The sequence below is a fragment of the Myiozetetes cayanensis genome, unplaced genomic scaffold (assembly GCF_022539395.1).
Source record: "Myiozetetes cayanensis isolate MyiCay16 unplaced genomic scaffold, myiCay2020 scf13, whole genome shotgun sequence".
Lineage (NCBI taxonomy): Eukaryota > Metazoa > Chordata > Aves > Passeriformes > Tyrannidae > Myiozetetes > Myiozetetes cayanensis.
Window position 1 is genome coordinate 2,744,393 of NW_026086937.1, and position 18,684 is coordinate 2,763,076.

The 18,684-nt window shown below is 39.2% G+C and overlaps 1 protein-coding gene across 4 annotated transcripts in view; it reads left to right on the top strand.

Moving 5' to 3' along the window:
• The window catches only part of SPHKAP (SPHK1 interactor, AKAP domain containing), a 63,195-nt gene that overhangs the window by 10,401 nt on the left and 34,110 nt on the right, over nucleotides 1-18,684 (top strand). For 3 of the 4 annotated variants that reach the window (XM_050307901.1, XM_050307898.1, XM_050307899.1), the window contains exons 2-3: nucleotides 7,163-7,265; nucleotides 13,215-13,325. In XM_050307901.1, coding sequence (XP_050163858.1) covers nucleotides 7,163-7,265; nucleotides 13,215-13,325 — 214 coding nt within the window. Of the gene's footprint in view, nucleotides 1-7,159; nucleotides 7,266-13,214; nucleotides 13,326-18,684 lie in introns of those variants that run through there. The other variant, XM_050307902.1, reaches the window with a different exon arrangement.

The following is an 18,684-nucleotide window of genomic DNA, read 5'->3' on the forward strand; positions in this document are numbered from 1 at the left end:
TACAAGTCTTTAAAAGGTAACCCTTTAAAAAAGTTGTCAGATAGTGAAATATTTGATTGCACATGCTGTGCTTTGAGGCCTGTTTTGTCAGTATTTGACTATTGTTGCTCCAATGCTCCAAATGAGAATCACGCAGCATGGATTGATAACAAAAGCTGGTTGAGAAGTTTGACTGTGAAGTCTGGCTATATAATATAAAAAGATGTAAAAAAAAATATTTAAACTAGTTAAGCCAAGATTTACATCCTCCACATAAAAAACACTGGTATCTTCCTGTGTCACGTTCCACTGGTTCTCCTGAAATGCCCAGCTGGCAGTTTGTGCACAGCACAAGGAGAGGAACAGTCAGTGAACACAAGTTGTTAGATACAAGAAACAAATAAAACAGACTTCAAAAAACTACCCAGTGCTTTATGGCATGAAAGTCTAATTGGCAACATCTTTGATTTCATCTGGAAAAATGCTGAGAATTTCCATTTCTAGCTGAAATCTGCGGGAGCTGCTTGCACATTTGTTATGTATTTAACTTGGACCAAGTTTCACTTGTTTCCAGCTGTGTCACAATGTTCTTTCCATTATTTTTAAAGGAAGAAGATAGATAACATCACACACTTGGACTATTACATTGTGCTGCACTAACAACATAATCTATGTAAAGAATAGGCATTGCCATTGAAAGTACAGTAATAATATAAGTGGCTTAATAAATACACAGTCATGAACATTCTTGCTGGACAGGAAAAACAAGTGTTTCCTCCTTTGCCTTTCTATAGCACGAGGACAATACTGTTGTACAGTACAACTGTATATGCTAAGTGAATAAGGAACTTTTGTAGGTCATCTTTTTAAGAATATTTCAGATTTTATATTGTTTCTTTCTGACTTAGTAGGCTCAAATAGCAACAAGCCTATTGCTTTGCTGTAGAGGGAATAAAACTGCCTCATGCTATTGTTTCTGTAATGCCTGTTTGTCATGACTTCAGTCTACATCTCTCTAAAATCATCTTCCTCACAGCACTGCTCACTTAAATTATTATATGTGCAGACTAACTGGTTTGAAGAATCCTTCCTTTAAGAAGATTTTGTATCTTTCCTGCAGCTGAACCCTCAACAGTGCCTTTGTTTCCCACCTGGCTGGCAGACCAGACCTAAGTATAAACTCCTTGCTTTTGGGGCAGAAAAGCAGCCTGGGTTGCCTTTCAGTCCATCTCCATAAGGTGCAGCCCTTTAGCCCTCCCTGAATTTAAGGGTCTGTTCCTTAATCTTTCCCAGCTTCAGTCATTCTTCTTCATCTGACCTTGCCTGGTCCCTAGTTGTTGATTCAGGGCATCTTTTCATACCTGCTATGAAATCCAACAAGTCAGGAACTCTGCAGAAGTTGTTGTTACCCCCAAACCATTCTGTCACTGCCTTACACCCCCCACCACGGAGAGACCTCACAGTCCCTCCTGTGCTTTGTGGTCTCTTCTGACACAGGTCCAAGCCTGTTCTTTCTAGAAAGTTTCCTTAGTAAGCAACCATTTTACCAGCATAACAAAGGTCCACCAGGAATTGTCCTAAAGCCCTGTCAAACCCAGGGATAGGTGGGGGAAAAGGCAGGCCCATCAGCTGCCTGCAAAAGCCAGTTTGTATTGGGTCGATTCTGTCAGTAAGCTACTGAAATGGTTAACCATCCCAAACCACCAACCCAATCGTGTGATTTGATTGTCAGCTCCCTCAGCTGAATATATCCTGCCATAACCATTGAATGTGGAGGAGTTTGTCAGACTTGTACATAAAGCCTTGTTATTTTTCCCTTAGTAATTCAATCAGTAAATACAGGAAGGAAGGAATATTTCTAAATAGATCATATAATGTTCAGTTAATTTGTTTACATTTATTCTTCGGTGAAACTTGACTGTTCTTTTATAACATTTTAAAAACATGATTTGAAAGAAGGGTAATAATTGCTACTGCTAGTACAGAGACTTCTAGATTTGTTTACTTTTTTAATTTGGAGCAGAATAAAGGTTATTCAGGGCTCTTTCAGCATTGTGAAGTGTGCCTTAGCGTGCATTGCCTTTTCTCTGCTGCTGTTTTTCATCAGCTTGTAGCTAAAGCCCTGGCTTTTTTGCAGCTGTATCACTGATAAAAACTGAAATGTAAATCAAGAATACCCAATAGACACTGTGAAATGAGCAATCTGAATATAAAGGCCTTAAACTTTGAGTCTTTTCAGTGAACTGATCAGTAAAACCCAAGAACCTGTTAGACTGCATAGACAATGAGGAGAAGTATTCAGTATTTTCAGTTCCAAGTGAAGTCAATAGCAGCCATGGGAGACTGAAACAAGTCTATGAATACCTTACAAGATGAGATCCTCATATTGCCAGTGATTATATTCTGCACATGGGTTTCAAATCCATAACAGAATCAGAAAGACATTTGTTTGAGGTATTTATAGAGCATCTGTTTGACTAACCATCTGTGCTCTGATTGAAGTATACACTTGGTCCAGACTGAATAAAAACCATTTATATGAATTAGAATAGTAACTTTGACACTGTTACATCTAAAGAGTTTGCTCCTAGTGACTTTGCTGACCTGTTTGCACGTAAAGGTAAATTTTGAAACTGTAAGATCTGAAAGGCAGCATGAGGAAAGAGTGTAAGTAGTCTGTCCACTTCAAAAAGGCTTTGAAGTTAAGAGATGCTGTTTGAACACTGCATGCCTTTCAAAACTGCTTCTTGCTTAGGGTCTGGATTAAGCTGGCTGCCTTCTTCTGTTTCTGAGTAGCTTTGGGGTTTATTTGTGAGGGTAAGGGTATGAATATGCTGAGGTATTTTGCTGTGCTTTCACTTCTATTTCAAAATGAGATTCATCCCCTTTTTGTTGTTCACAGTGTTCAGTACAGATATTAGCAAAACAGTAGAAATGTAGCTCACTGTAGCTTGGAGTTAATTGCATTGAGAAACCTCACTGTGTTCACTCAGTTCACTTCCTTCAACATTATTTTTTCATGGATCAGTATGTTTTGTATATTCAAAATGCTGAGATTAGGAATCATAATGTAAAGATGAAAAGCAGTAGGCTGTAATACGATTGATTCAAAAAAATATATGTAATGGTCACCTATTTATTGAGATTGCTCCTTAGGAATGATGATTGAGCAGCAAGTTTTTGGAAGCTGGTTATGCTTGTTCAAGATAGTAGAAAATTGAAGTTTCTGATATTGTTTCACAAGATTAATTTTCTTTAGTGATAACCTGGGGAATTCTTTAAATTACCTCATCTTAGTTGATGAAGCACCATCTGCCACATCTGCAAAGAAGATAATTATTTTTAGGAGCAGCTGTGGGTTTTTTGATTAAGTCTTGAGTCATCGAGGTCAGTATTTTTGAATTATTCAACACAGGAAGGAAGAAGAAATTGGTTTGTATTTTGTCAGTAATAGAGGATGCATTGTTATTATAGTTAGTGACATAAACCTTGTAGATATTTACTACAGTCCTCTAATTTCCAAGAAATTTGTTCTTTTTTTTTTTTTTTTTTTTTGAGTGCATTTAGCTTTGTAGGAAAAAAATTACCAGTCAGAATTCATTAATCAGTAAGACAGTACCTGGTAGCAAATCAGTGACTGTGTAGACTCTTCTGTTAATAGAAGTGTTAAAGTGAAAATGGCACATTCTCAATGCTGAGTCACAGGTCCAGGTTCCCAACTTCAGTTTCAAAAGCTGAGTTGTGGATTAGGACCTGTCACCAAAAGAAAACTCCCCAAATGAGCCGTCCCTTAACAGAGATTCTTTGTTACCTCTGTGGCTTTTCATGATAGTGTCAAGTCAGATGAGCACCTCTAAGTCAGATCAGCATTCTCCATCACACACTAAACAAGGGAGCCAAGCTAACTTGAGAACTGGGACCTGAAATCTTTGATATCTTTCTTTATCTTGTAGTGTAAAGGCTCCAATCTGTGCCAGATGCCTTGAAAGACCCGAGCACTTTGTGTAAACTCTTAATGGGAAGTAAAGAGTACCTGGATGCAGAGCTAGCACTCGATGATGAGCTGGCTACATCTCTGCAAGAGCTTCTCTCAGCTTCCTGCTGTTGAGGAACTAATGAGAGCAGGCACCTTCTCAAAGACAGGATAGTTTTTCCCTGGGGAGTTAATGGAAAGTAGGTTTATCTTACTGCCTTTGCTAAAGAGTGAAGTGGTGGAGCTGTATGGCCTGAGGAGGGGCTCTTGAGAAATCACTCACCTCTTGAAAATGAAAGCTTAGAAAGGGCACCCACAGGATAAAAAAAAAGAAGAGGGAACTTTTACTGAGGTCTGAGATAACTGAAAAAGAGATGTTTAAAAGCCAAACCTGTATTCCACGTTGGAAGACAGACACGTGAATCTGAAGGTATCTAGGCAGGACCTCATACACTGCACCTCCCTGAGCTATGCAAGACTCCCAGCCTCAATAAGCACAGCTAGGTGCTCATTTTTCCATCAGTTAGCATGCACTGCCACGTGTCTACTTTGTGTGATACCTAGAGATGACCATGAACCTAACACACACACACACACAAAAAGAAGCCCTGAAAGTGTTACAAACACTTGTAAATGCATTGCCCCTCGTCCTGTGAAACACAGGTGCTGATTTTTCCTGTGCTCCAAGTAATCAGCTGGACGTGGCTGAGGACTGGGATACCTGACAAGAGAATTCAGGTTTACCAGATTTCAGGAACACCACAGGCAGTTATGTTTCCTGTCTGAACTTCAGTCAGAGACGGAATCTTGTCTCTTTGGAAACATTTAATGACAGCCTACATTTATTTCACTCATCACATACTTTTAACAAGATTTGCTATATTTACGAATGAAAAGTGGGCTTATTTTGAGAAGAACACAGATTTAAAAGTATGAAGAAGATTTTACAGATATTTCACTCTCCACATGACCAGGAGGAGAGATTTACTTCTGTATGGGGCACGCCATGTGCTACCCATTACTGGAGTATTGTCCAGAGACAGCACAGATTTATTAGTTCTCCAGAATGTGACTCTTCAACTATATTTTCCAGCTATGCTTTAATGTACTATTCTCCTTGTACAGTTTAATTAAGTTCCAAACAAGGCCTTCAGTTAGTGGTCAATCTGTCCTCTTTGTTGCCTTTAGACTCAGCAGCACTTCGTGCACTGGCAGTTCAGGTGTACTGAGAGCACAGGGTGTAACTGAGAGCAAAGAGTCATTACCAGCATCTCAGCTCCCTGTAGGGAAAAGAAGTGGCAAAGCCACTCAGTGTTCCTCTCAGTGAAAAGCAGGAGAAAAACACAAGCCCTGTACTTCAACCTACAGGTCAGACCTGGTCTGTAATTTCCTCTTAGATTGCAGGGGTGATACATCTTACAGAAAGAGGCAGGGCACAGCCTCTCCTGGGAGTAGTCAGCTTTACCTACTACAGAGGCTGCACCTAAATGTGGACTTATCAAGGAGGATACTTATCATATTTGACCCTCTGAAGTGGTGCTTATTTTTAATGAAGATATAAAAGCAGAACTGACTTACTATGTTTAATGTCCCTCATTCTGTTAAAGAACTCTGTATAAGGCCAATAAAATGCTATTTTGCTTTGTCAAATGCCAGAGAAATCACTGCCCAGAAATGTTACTGGTAATCTTTATCAACTGAGCAATGAAGCAGAATTTTGTAAACAGGCAAAAGTACTTGTTCTAGATACAAAGGATGCTGATATCTTCCAGAGTATTAAGTGTTATCACACTTTTCAAGTGGAGTCAGTTAACCCTCTGGTCTCACTTGTGCATCGGTATTCAATCCTCACATGCAATTCATGGAATTTCCCCCAGCTGGCAATTAACAAGCACTAAGTTAGTTTTACATTTTTCATTCACTCTTTTAATACCAGCACGTCTAGGTACTTTTCTTAAATAATTATAGAAGAGCACCACACACATCAGCAAATTTCTTTTTGACAAAGTTACTTGTCAGTGGGGATGGATATATTCATATCTAGTCCTAAGCAGTATCAAGTGAAATGTATATCCACGGATCTTTGAGAGAAAAGTAGCCTTACTGATGCTTGGCTGTAGATTTGGGGGGAAGGGGGTGGGGGTGAAAGGACAGGAGCTTAACTAGCCTTCTCTTAAGATATTGGTTTGAAGCTCCAGAATTGGTGGTGGCTTATGAAAATGCATTTTAGGTTTTAATTGAGTGTACCAGGAAATGGCACATGGTCTGTTATCCCACTGGAACTGATGAAAGATCACTGCTCAAGCCCTGGCAACCTGGTCACTCGTTATGGTCTATCACAACATGCTCCACAGTCTCTCATAGGTGACTTGCAATAATTAATAGCACTCCAGAGACCCAGTCTGGGAAACAGAACTTGATCATGTTGGGCACTCTTTACCTTTCTGGAGAAATAACCCTTTAGCTCTGGGTGGTAAAGGAGGGAGAAGCTTCACTGGTCTTGTGACATTATGGTTATTACATGAAGGAAGATCTTACAAGACTGGCCTGGGTGGTACCTGCAGTGTGTGCAAATAACTTGGAAGGGGGGAATTTGCCTTTGTGGTTTTGCACTTCACATCTGCACAGTCCCAAAGTAAATATATTTGTTGTGTACAAGTGACTCACAAAACAGAGTATGAGCACGACTTGCCTTCGCTCTAAACCCGCAATGTATCAAGCAATTCCATCTGGATTGCAGAATTCTAGCTCTCCTGTTGTGGTTTTTTGCATTTTAGTCCCCACCCCTTTACTTCTATCCTAGCAGGTAAAAATGCAGCAAATATCTCTGTTGTTTACCAAGCTGAATTTATGCAACAAGTATTTCATTTGCTGCTCCAACCTGTCTGCTTGTGAAAATGAGCTAGTATCACTTTTTACAGTGTCATTCAAGACAGACAGATATGACTATAAGCAGTTTATGCTATCCTCTAGTCTTTGAAAGACAGCAGTCTGCTATTTTATATAAAAGTATGTAGCTCAGGAGAATCTCCCAAAAAGGCAAAATTAGCAATAAACAGCAGTAGTAACATCAGCAAGGAGACTATAGACTGCTTCCTGTATTCTAAGTTACACCTCTTTACTGAACTGTGTTTTGGTATAATTGGAGTTATTTACGTAGCTGAGTCACTAGAAAGGCTTTTGGGGGCTTGTTTCTTCTTTGTTCTTCAGCAACTTCGAATCTCCACTGATGCACGAAGTCCCAGAGCGCCAAGGCAGCAGCACAGACAGTTCTGCAAGCAGTTTGGGAAGCTCTGTCACAGCATGTAAGAAGGTAACTTCTAAGTTTATGTTATATTCAAAGTCAGATATATACATGGCTCTGCTTTTTAGCTTTTGCCTTTGTTGGGGAATACAAAATTTAAGTGATACTTTGAAAAGAAAAGGTCTTGATACAGAAAAATAAATATTGGTGCTGTTATGGTATCTTGCAGTTTCTGTCTGCTTCGTCTATGAAGCAGGTTTTCTGTCCTCCCTAGTGTCTCACTGGCAGGGTTTCTACAACAGGGGGTGGTATACACTGCTGTTATTGTTTCCTAAAAACAGGTTTATATGTGCTTGTTTAATTTAGAGGGGAAAAAATGGCACCTGTGTGTGTATGTGTGTCATTAGGAGGGCTCAGGTGTTATTTTATGCATGCAGCTAATTTCAGTACAACTGAAAATACAAAGGTGAAGACCATTTCTCCTCCCTAGAACCATGCTGTGGCAGAGGGAAGGAGGTCACTACCAAAGACTATTGAGGAGGACAGGCTACCTTTCACCTCAGAGCTCTACTGTCTCCCACAGCCATAATTCCAGAGCTGAAAACATAGCATTTGTTATAAACCTTTACAGTGCATTCAGTCTTCCTGTAATTCTTACTTTCTTCCTCCTCCTTCTTTCACTAGTAAGAATAATACACTTTCCTTTTGGGTTTGGAGTTTTTTGTTTTTCAGACTAATTACAATATATATTTATGTATGTAAGGAGAGAGAAGGATAAAACTTGTAGATGCTAAAGATTTATTTTCCTTATCCTGAAAACCACACACAAGAAATTTTGGTAGATATAATATCATTGATAGAAAAAAAAAAAAAGAACTCAATAAAGTGGATATGTGTGCTGGGACTGGGCTTCTCCAGCTCACCTCAACATGAAGTGTCAATATTTCATTGATCAAAAGGCTCCTTTGCAAAATAATATGTTATTTTTAAAAAGGCTGCCGTGTTTAATAGGAACCTTCACGCAGAAAATCTACTGTGTGGGAGAACATCTTAAATTTTCATTTAATCTCAGAGTTGTCTACTTCATGTAAGAGTGAAGGACAGTGGCACAGCACTGAGAAGTGCCATCACTGTCTTTACAAGTGCCCTTCTTGGTCACCTTCAGAAACATCACTGTCTTTTAAAGGCTGGGCTTTACCACATGATTGAGAGCTGCTTCACCTCTCTGATCCCATGAATTTGGACTGTTCATTGTAACACGAGTCCGTGTTGTGATTGTCAGCACACTAAAGTAAGTGATTCACTTCTGACAACACTTCTGACAACCGGCAGGATATTTTGGGCTTCTTAACAGCATTGTCAGAGAAAGTATTACTGTTCTTTTGTGTGTGTGGAAAAGGATAAAGAATTCTCTTTTAGCCTTTGTTAGGTACAGTAATTTTTAAGTTAGATGTGTAATTGGTGGTGAAGTGAAATGCTATGAGTTCCTGCTGCAAGGGAACAGTTTAAACTTGCAGATTTGAGTGATTGTATTTGGCATGAATGGCTCCTGCCAGGAACCATATGACATGGAACCTGAATGAATGCAGAAGATGTGCCCCTTGATATCTCATTTTATTCTGTATGTCCCACTGTATGTCCCACTTTCCTGTCTTTTTTGATGAGTAGTAATTAACCAAAGCAATTAGGAGGATCAGTCATGGAGACGCAGATGTTTCATTTGGGGAGCAGAGCTTTTTTAATGCTGTCTCGGTTATAGATATTTAGTGTATTTTAATGCCTTATGATCTAAATCAGGGAGCAGGAAGCTGTTACACTAAACTCATATGCAGTATTTTCCTCTGGGAAAGAGTGACTTTTCGAATCCACACTCTGCCAGAGGCTGATTTAGTTCATTGATTCACAACACAGTGAGTAATGCTGACGGCTGAGTCTCTAGATGAGAGTGGAAAACTTTTTTTAGAACCATGAATTACTGCTGATTTCACATTTAGTGCATGATGCAGATTCATCCTGAATTATTTTCTGAGTGTGATGATCCTGCTCCAAACCAGATATGCAGCAGTATAGCGTGTGCAGCTGTCACACGAGCACGGTCAACAAATCAAGCTCTGCTTTCCGTTGTGCCACTGCAAACCAAAAGCAACCTTGCTGAGTTCAGCAAAAATGCTAACAATATGTCAGTGGGATTGGCCCTGAACTTGTCTAAATTAGGTAAGAATGAATAGAAGTACAAGACAGGAGGAGGAAATTTTGGCAAGTGATACTGTTTGCCTTAGGAGTGCAGACTGGCAGCTGACGTTGTACAGGCTTAGGTTTTTTTATCATTTGGTGCAGACCACCTCAGTATATTTTGAACATATGCTTAAATGCAAAAATAGCAATTGGAATGTATTGGTGGAGATACAGATCTGAGGAATACCAGCTCTCACACTGCTTTTGATCAATTATTTAGCTCTGCTAATTTAGGTCAACTCTTTCAAGCTTATGCACTTTTGATCATTGCAGTCATACATTATTTTACTATAAGGACTTCAGTATATTCCTTTAAAAGCATGAACATCCCAGCAAGTTCTAATGCACATGCAAACTCACACTTTATATAAACACATGAACCTATTTAACAGGGAGAATTGCCTTACAACAGCGAGGGTGTGTAAGAAATATTACATTCATTCTTACCGTATGTTTGTCTTTGACCACGATAATCTGCTGTCTGTTATCAAAGAAATGCGCCCAAAAGTTCACTTCTAGAGATGCATTTCTGCACAGCAGGTGTGTGGAACCCTAACTGTGATCAGCACTGCAGGGTGGCCCAAATTATTCTTCCTCCACTTCCTTAGAAGTACTAATGGGAAGGCTTTCAGCAGTAATGATCCTAATGCAGTAACTTGTGTTTTTGTAACATGGAGTTTAAACTCAACCAAAGTTTTACTCCTCATTCCTGCCACTGCTTACTCAAATGTCACCTTCTATCTCCCATTCAAATACATGTAAAACCAGGCCATGTGCAAGGAGACCTCTTGCACATGTCCCCCCATGCCTCCTGCTCCCACAGCACTGTCTTTTCTGGGGAATTTCTGGACACTTTCCTGATGACTTTGGGCCACCCTGTGTTCCTTAGATCGCTGCTGCCAACTTCTACTGCGTAGACTTGAATAGATCTGGTTTTATTTTTCTCACCTGTCTTTTTCAAATCCAAATGCTGCAAATTATTTCCCCCAGTACTAAAAATGTTATGCCTATTTCACCCTTTGCATTTCTGGCTGCACAGAACTGCTTATGCACAGGAGAGAAGAGTCTGGCCCAGGGCAAATATAATTGTTCCAATGTTCGTTTCCTTGAGGTTACTTAAAAATCACGTGCTGTCCAAAATTTCCATGTAATGATTTCTACCCTTGACTTCAAAGTCCACTATGAAAAGCTTCACACAAAAAAATTAAATGCAATATAAAGCTTTGCAACTTATAAACCATCCTGGAGTGACCCAAGCTTGGCCTGACCTGACCTGACTGAAACATTTGTTCAGGAGAGTTATTTCTTCTGCTGTTGCCTTGCCAGTATGTGCTTCCTGATAAAAACATCCTCTGAAAGAAAGAGGGAACTACCAAGGGTCATTTAACATCCCACAGGAGACAAACCAGGTGAAGTGTGGACTACACAGGTCATTTTCGTGGGTTTATCATCTACAACACAATTCTGCTATGATACAGCTGTCCTGTAATGCACACCAAGTCCTTACGAGAAAAAGAACAGTGCCAGGGATTTCTGCAGCTTGTTTCTGGATGATAAATTTCTGCCTATCACAGTTTCTCAGAAACTGTCTGAGTTTTGGGAAAGGATAGATCTAAAGTGATTAAGGCTGAAGACAAGTTCACTGGGATTTTTAAGGAAATGAAACAAGATTGCTTGTTACAGCAAAAGCGATTTGAGTTAAAGAGAACTATTTCCTGTGTATGCAAAATTATGTCTTAAGAGGTAGAACTTCAGCCCCTGAGGATGAGAATATCTAGAATTCAATGAGATCTGAAATCATATATGTTTGTAGATACATATGTGCATGTCTGGATATGTTCAATTCTATATGTTTCCATAAAAGGGCTCAGAGGATAGTAATTTTTGCAAAAGAGGAAAAAAATGCTTAATTCTAGATTTTATCAACCAGTCCATAATGCTTCAGTATTTCCACATTTAGAAAGATTTTCTTAAAAAAAAAAAAAAGAGAGAGAGAAAAAAAAAAAGAAAAGAAAAAATGAACATGTTATTACACTAACAGGAAATTGCTTCTTTAGAATATGGAGTATATTATTTTCCCCATCTAGTCTGGTTATGGCGGCAGGAATCGTTTTGCACTGAGACAGGAGGTTATAAAATTTATTGAGTCATTCGACTGGTAAACAAGATTAGCCAGCAGCCCCCAAACAGAGGCTGGTGTTCATGTGAAGCATTCATGAGCCTTTTTCACCCTGGGCACAGTGCTTTTTCCAAGTATTTTGTGAACCCTAAATTTGTATTCAAAAGCTCTTTGGAAAAAAATCCCGTAGCAGGGCTGGGGTACCAAGAAACAACCACCTCAAAGGTGGAAAGGCTTTGTGGAGAGTACCAAAGCAGGGCACTGAAGCAGGGCAAGTACAGTTAACTCTTCATCCATCTTCTATTTATTCAGAAATCAATATAGAATAATACAGGGAGTCAAGTATTAACTATCTAACTGGCTTTCTAGCAGAAAGATAAAAATTAGAGTGGGTTAGTTTGTGGGTGGTAGCAAGCTCACCTCTGAATTGCCCCTGAGTGTTAGGAAATTGTATCAACTGGCCAGATCAGCTTCCCACAGCCATTCATCTTCCCTGAGAAATGAGAAGGGCTCACAAGTTCTCACTTCTCTTCCTAAGGAAGGGATCTAGGCTTACAGATCAAGTGTTCTGGAAGCAGGACAAATGTGTGACGGTGCAAAACTTTCACTAAGGTCAAGAAAAGCACTGTAGATAGATTTTATTTTTTCCCTCAGGTATAGCAACGAATTGATGTTTTTAAATATTATTAAAATCAAATTGTAAAAACTAGAGTACAGTCTATTTCCATGTAATACAAGAATTGCAAGAAGTACAAATAAAATACACACCTATTTCACAAACACACTTAACTTGCTCCCTTCACTTCTGTGCTTGCTGCCTGGGGAAGATGATAAACCATATAAAGTGTTCTGTAAGTAGCATCGATGTTGCAGCTATTTTCTTCTTCCTGTTATTCCCGAATACTAATGGTCCCTAATACTGCTTTTTTTATGGAAGAATATTAGTACAGGGGCAGAAAACAGAGAATTCAGTTCAATCTAAACGTCAGATTTACAAAACTGGCTTTGCCTCTTTATAGTCTGCAGACATCTGTAGCCCCCTTTCCTTTTTGCTCGAGCAAAGCCCGTGGCAGAGTCTGCAGGGCTGAGTCAACACAGAGATGAAACGCAAAGTTTTGATCTCAGGGTACTGACTGAGCTCAGGACTCATTACAGAAAAGATCTTAAGTACTTCAGCTTCTCAGAAAGCAGAAAAAATTGTCCAAGAAGAAAGAGTTTGGAGCCTTGGCGGTCCCAGAAATGAGACTGCTGGCAGAAGGGCTGGTGCTGATCTGTTGTGGAGAGAGATGCAGTCGTTCCTAAAGGCTGCAAGTTTGTGTACTCTGGTATAATTAAATAATTTGTTTTCCCAACATTTATGTTTATGACTTTAGCATAGAACAAAACTCATAGAAATATTTTCCAGTAAAAATACTGGGTTTAGGTGTCTCCTTCAAGTGTCTCAGGACTTTCAGTTCTGAAGTACTTTAGGGGATGTATAAATGATTTGGCTTAAAGTACACTAACTGGATGGGTCCAAACCAAAAAGGGGTCCATCTTGCCCCCTCAAAATTTTGTGGGCAAATTTTCCTTTGAGTTACAACAACAGTGTTCAGGCCTCCAAAGCGCAGTAGGACTGAGTGAATTTTTTAAATTATTTTAACTATTTTTAACTATTTCAACAGATTCTCTGCAGTAACAGTCTGCTAGAATCAACAGACTACTGGCTGCAGAATCAGAGGACACCATGCCAGATTGGCTTTCTAGAAGACAAGTCGGAAAGCAACTGTGCCTCAGTGAGTACCACTGTCATCTCCTCTGGAGAAAAGTCCTTTGAGAGTTGTTTGGGTAGGGTGTGGGGCTGACAAGAGCACATGTTGAATTAAAAGTGTCTGAAATTTCCGGTTTTCTTTTAAAAGCAAACCTATAAACTAAAGAAAAAGTAGATATTTATATACAAACACATTAATAAAGATTACAGCAGAGGTTTCTCCACATTTGGCTTTCAGATTTTGTGGCCCTCTGTATTTTTTTAGGTTTGTAGTCTGCAACTGACAAGAGAGAAAAATAAGCCAAAGAGAAAATTATTCCAAACCATAACTTGTAAAGTGGCAGGTTGGAAAGAGCAGATGTTTAAAAGGCTGCTCAATGTTCCTGAAGGCAGAGACACAATTAAAGAGAAAACTCTTCCCATATTAGATGAGGAGTAGCTACTAAAGAACTCAAACAGAACTACTTTACATTTGAAATTAAATTTAAATCTCATTATTTTGGGTTATAATGCCATTAAGAACAGCTTTTGGTTAACAATATGCATGAAGAAATAGGAGTTATGTTGCTTTACACACCATCTACATAAAACTGGATGAAAACACATTGCTTTGTTTTTAATAGTCTTTTACTTGATGAAAGACTCAGGAGAGCAGATCCTTAGTCAGAATCCTATTTGAGTGCTACTCCCTGGTCTCAGTGAGCCAAGAAGGACTTCAGAAAAGATCAGCTTTGTCTCAGGTGAGAGGTTTCCAGCACTGCTTGCGCTGCACACAACTTAAAGCCCAGCTGGGGGCTCTCATGAAGCCTGCTGGGATTCCCTCAAGGACATGGAGATACCAACCCTGAGTGAGGAACCCAGACCTTGCTGCAAGAAACACAATCTCCATCTAAACAGACTCCTGATGCTGATTGAAACAAGGGAGAGGATATTAAAGAGTAATGCCCAGTGGTACTGATTTCCTAAACTTCTAAAGCCAGAGAGACAGCAGTTCCCTGTTCTTTCGACCATTCTGCGTTGTTCTCCCAAGCCAAAGGGTCACAAGCTTTGTGAAAAACAAACATTGTGAAGTACAAACATTGATCAATTGCAGCTGAAATCTTGTCACTTGAGCAGTACCCTGAGTGCATTCTTAACCAAAACAGGTTCATCAGACAAATAATCAGTGGTACCCTTGTTGCTTGATGTAAGAAGGGGTTGTTTTTAAGGCAGAACACATTGACCACAGTCACCTAGTTTTACTAATTAGTATTTGCTAATACTAATATTTAGTATTTAATATACTAAAAAACGGGCTTATTTTCTCAGAGGAAAGGATTACTCCAAATAATAATATAAAAATTAATTACAGCTTGCTTTTTGACCTGTTGAGCTTTGACTTTATTGTTACTTTTTCATAGAATGTTAGAGGAAACTAAACCTATCTCTGATATGACAGAGCTACCAAGAAAACATAGCTTATTATAGAAAGACTATATTATATATTATATAGAAAGATTATACCATTGCTACCCTCCCTATTTCAGGTGACCCTGTCTGATTTTGCCATGCAGGCTACTCAAACAGGTTAAACTACCTCAAAGAACTTCTTCTTCTACACCAATATTAGAAGCAGTTTTTTCCTCTTCATAGTATATTTGACTAATTGCTAAACATTTCATTAAACTTAATTCAATTAACAGTGCTACTGTTTAGCAGCAGTTTACCACTGTAGATTAGAATACACAGTTTCATGCTAATATAATTAGGTAGTAAAAATTTTTAAAGTAGTTTAATTATGCAAGTCTTGTTTTGTTTGTTTCTACTGAATGAGAACTTAATCAAAACCCACCAAATAGAAAAAATACATCAATCCATGAGACATAAGCTCCCTGTAGTGATTTATAAATATAATTAAAATATCTGTTGGTGACATTACCCCATGGAGAGATCTCACAAAATAAATGTGGTTTCACATAAAAATATATACCTTTGTTTACTCCACTATTGCCAGCTATCTTTCTCTGGACCTACAACAAATGTCTCCTGCTTTGGACATGCTTTTAAGTAGACCTTATTTGAAAAGAAAAAACTAATAGATATTTTGTCCCTACTTTCCCTCCAAAGATCTAAAATTATTTAATTACCAGCACTGAAAATTTGTGGTTGGCTTACATTAGTACAACTTAAGAAGTCTTCCTTGCTTAGATGATTTATAGTTTGTTCTAACACTGAACTCTCTTAAAGTGCAAACTCTTAATCTTGAATACAGAAATGTCATTTACTACTTTATCTTAGCAGTTCCTGAGATTTAACATTTTTCTTTGCAGTGCCATTGCAGTATCACCATGATTATGGGGGTATTGCCACACCACTAAAAATGTCCCTTAATTGTCTGTTAGGAATTCTTAATGGAAGTTATTTAGAAAAAAATTAGGATACAAAACAAAACAAAAAGATGGGGATGTAGCCCTGCAAGACATTTGGCATTTGTTTGCCTCAAGATTAATCTTAAAGTATAGCAGGGAGTTTCCCAGAAATTCTCTGGACTTTCACTCTCCAAACCAGCAATGCATGGAAAAGCCATTAGAAAATATATTCAAATTGAAAAAAAACCCCACATTTTCTCTCAAAACGGACCCAGATTCAAATGATCTCCCCACAAAATGCACCATTATGCCCTATCACTCTTTGTGAGTGAGGAGGATGGGAGACAGGCATTCCCAACGAGGAATTGCTCTTGAGAATCACTGATCTAGGAAAGCAGACCCTTCCCTTCCCCAGCAGTGTGCCTCGGTGTGAGGGGCAGTGGATTTCCAGACGGGCAGAAATGCTGCAAACTTCCTGTCAAGCATCCTGGAGAAGCAGAAACACTTCACACCACATTATGTGGCAGTGACAGATAAGGCAGACAGAAAATATCTGCCTCTGGAGTAAAACAAAGCAATAAAAAACAGTGCTTGTTTCTTACTGTAGCATAACAAGATAACACTTTTTAAAGAATCAGGATGTGACAAGGCCTCTAAAGCTCATTTTAAAATTATTTTATATCTCCTTAAAGCTGAAAAAAACTCCGGCTTTGCAGGCAGACGGATGAAAGAAGAGTTTCAATGAAGCGTTAAAAGTTTTGAAACAATCTTGAAAAAGTCCAGCAACTTTTCTGTATGCAGGTGCTCCTACTCTGTATCTACACAGATGCTGACACCAGAATGCTCTGTACACCAGAGCATGCAATGCAGGCTGTATGCACAGACATGCAGTTGAATATTGGTCAGATCCAGCCCAAGGGAACAGCAGGAACACATGGCCAGAGCAGAGGGAAAGAAGGAACAGCAGCCCAAACTTCAGGCAGATTTAGTCATGGTGGAACACCCTCTCATCTAATTGTTGGCTGCTTTTTTTTGTGACCCCAGGCCATTTGCACTTTCTCTTGAAGATGTCTGATGACTGGGGAAGTGGGGACAGTGTAGACAGCAACAGCCACCGAGAGGGCCTATGCCACATGGAAAAACCTTAATCCATCTGCAGCACAGGAGGAGGAAGAGTTACACAGTTTAGGGTTGTAATTTGGTCAGTTGAGTGCAAGAGAACAGACCTTGGCCTCTCAAGGAAGGGAAGCAGTGCTTGTATCATTTGAAGAGACAAGACTGTTGCCTTGGTGAGAAATAGATCAAGTTGTTAACAAAGCAAACAGGTGATGTGATTGTGGATCTCGTTGCCTGCAATCCCTCTGTTTACTGACAGAGTGAATAATGTCATTTTGCCATCATAGCAGCTGGATTTTCAGAGCTGGCTGCTTGGCTTCTCTGTCCTAAGCAGGTACTCAAGCATTATCACTTCCATTGCAGTTTAGCCATCAAGCTTGTAGACAGGTTGAGGAGGAGGATAAGGATGTCATTATGCACTGATTTGAGCTGGCCAAATGAGGGTTTCTGTGGTGTCACCTCCTCCTCCAGCCCCTACTTCATCTCTTTTACTGCCCTGGCATTTGTACAAACATGCAATAAGTCAGTTCAGAGAGAGAAGTAACTATGAAATTAAGAAATTGCTTTTTTCTGGCCAGTTCTTCCTTGAATCATCTCACCATATTGTCAGATAAATGCCAGTGCTCACTCAAAGGATGGTACAAAAACATTCAGGAAACAAATCCCACAAATTAATTCAAACTGAATGATAACATATGCAAAAAGGAAAAATCCTTGGCAAGGTATATTTTGAGGGAAAAAAAAAAAAAAAGGAGAGCAACTTTCACTTGAATTAAAGTAGATTATGAGTGACTTTCATTCATTTCTTCACCCAAGTATTTTAAAAGATTTGACACTACATATCTTTAGATATTTAGGTACAAATAAACAGAATCATATTTTACATGAGTCTTTGATGCTAGAATAGCTTCCAAATAACTTGCTAATGGTGAGGACACTGGGTCAAGAGTGTTGAGATCTAAGCACCAGAATTTTTTCTGTCCCTGATTCAGGGCCCTTGCATTGCAGTGTGTTCTTCAGAGTGTCCAAAGAAGCAGAGCATGCCCTCACTGATCTACTCTTACAGGAGTTCAGAAAGGGTGCTTCTTCCCAGGACTGGCAATAGTCAACAAGGGTCTTTATACAGCCAAGTGTGAATCTTGAATCCCAAAGAACATATTTTTGTTGGCTTTTTTTTAAATAAAACCACATGTGTGTTCCTGAATAGTGACCGTGCATAACTGAAACAGTTGCTTTGTTTCATTGTGCTTGAATGAAGCTTTACATTTCCTAGTAAGCATAGCAAAGCCCTATTTTTCTGCATAAAACTGACAGATCTAAATACTAAGACATCTTCCCCCTCTCCTGAGATTGCATGAACATCCTCAGCACCATGTCACACAAACACAGAGGATGTTTATTTTACTTTTCACTCCATCATTACTCCACCATCTTCAGGAACAGCATTGTCTCTTTCAGAAATCAAAAATCCATCTGCTGCTTTCCCGATCTAAACCATAATTACTGGAGGTATTTTTAGTTTTAAGTCCCATCTTCCTATTCAGCTTGACGACACCTTAATTACATCCTGACAAGGTGCAGGAATCAACAGCTGCAGGCTAAATTGTGGCACTGAGTTGTAGTCCTTTCTCAGGCGTGGGTGGGTGTTCGTGCTGCTGTGGTAAGGAATTTTACCTTCCAGAGAGCCCCTCTCTCCCTTGCACAGAGAAATGAGAAACCCTCCTCTTCACCAATTGCTCTCTGCATCATGGAGCAGACTGAGCACAAATTTAAAAGGCCACTGAAAGCACTGCTTGTATAATCTGTAAAATGTGTTTCGCTTTTTGCTTCTGTACGTACTTAGCTCTGAAAAATACATCTTCACATATGAGCTAATGTCAAGGCAGAATTTAAATATGCTCTTAAAGGGTTGTATTTCCA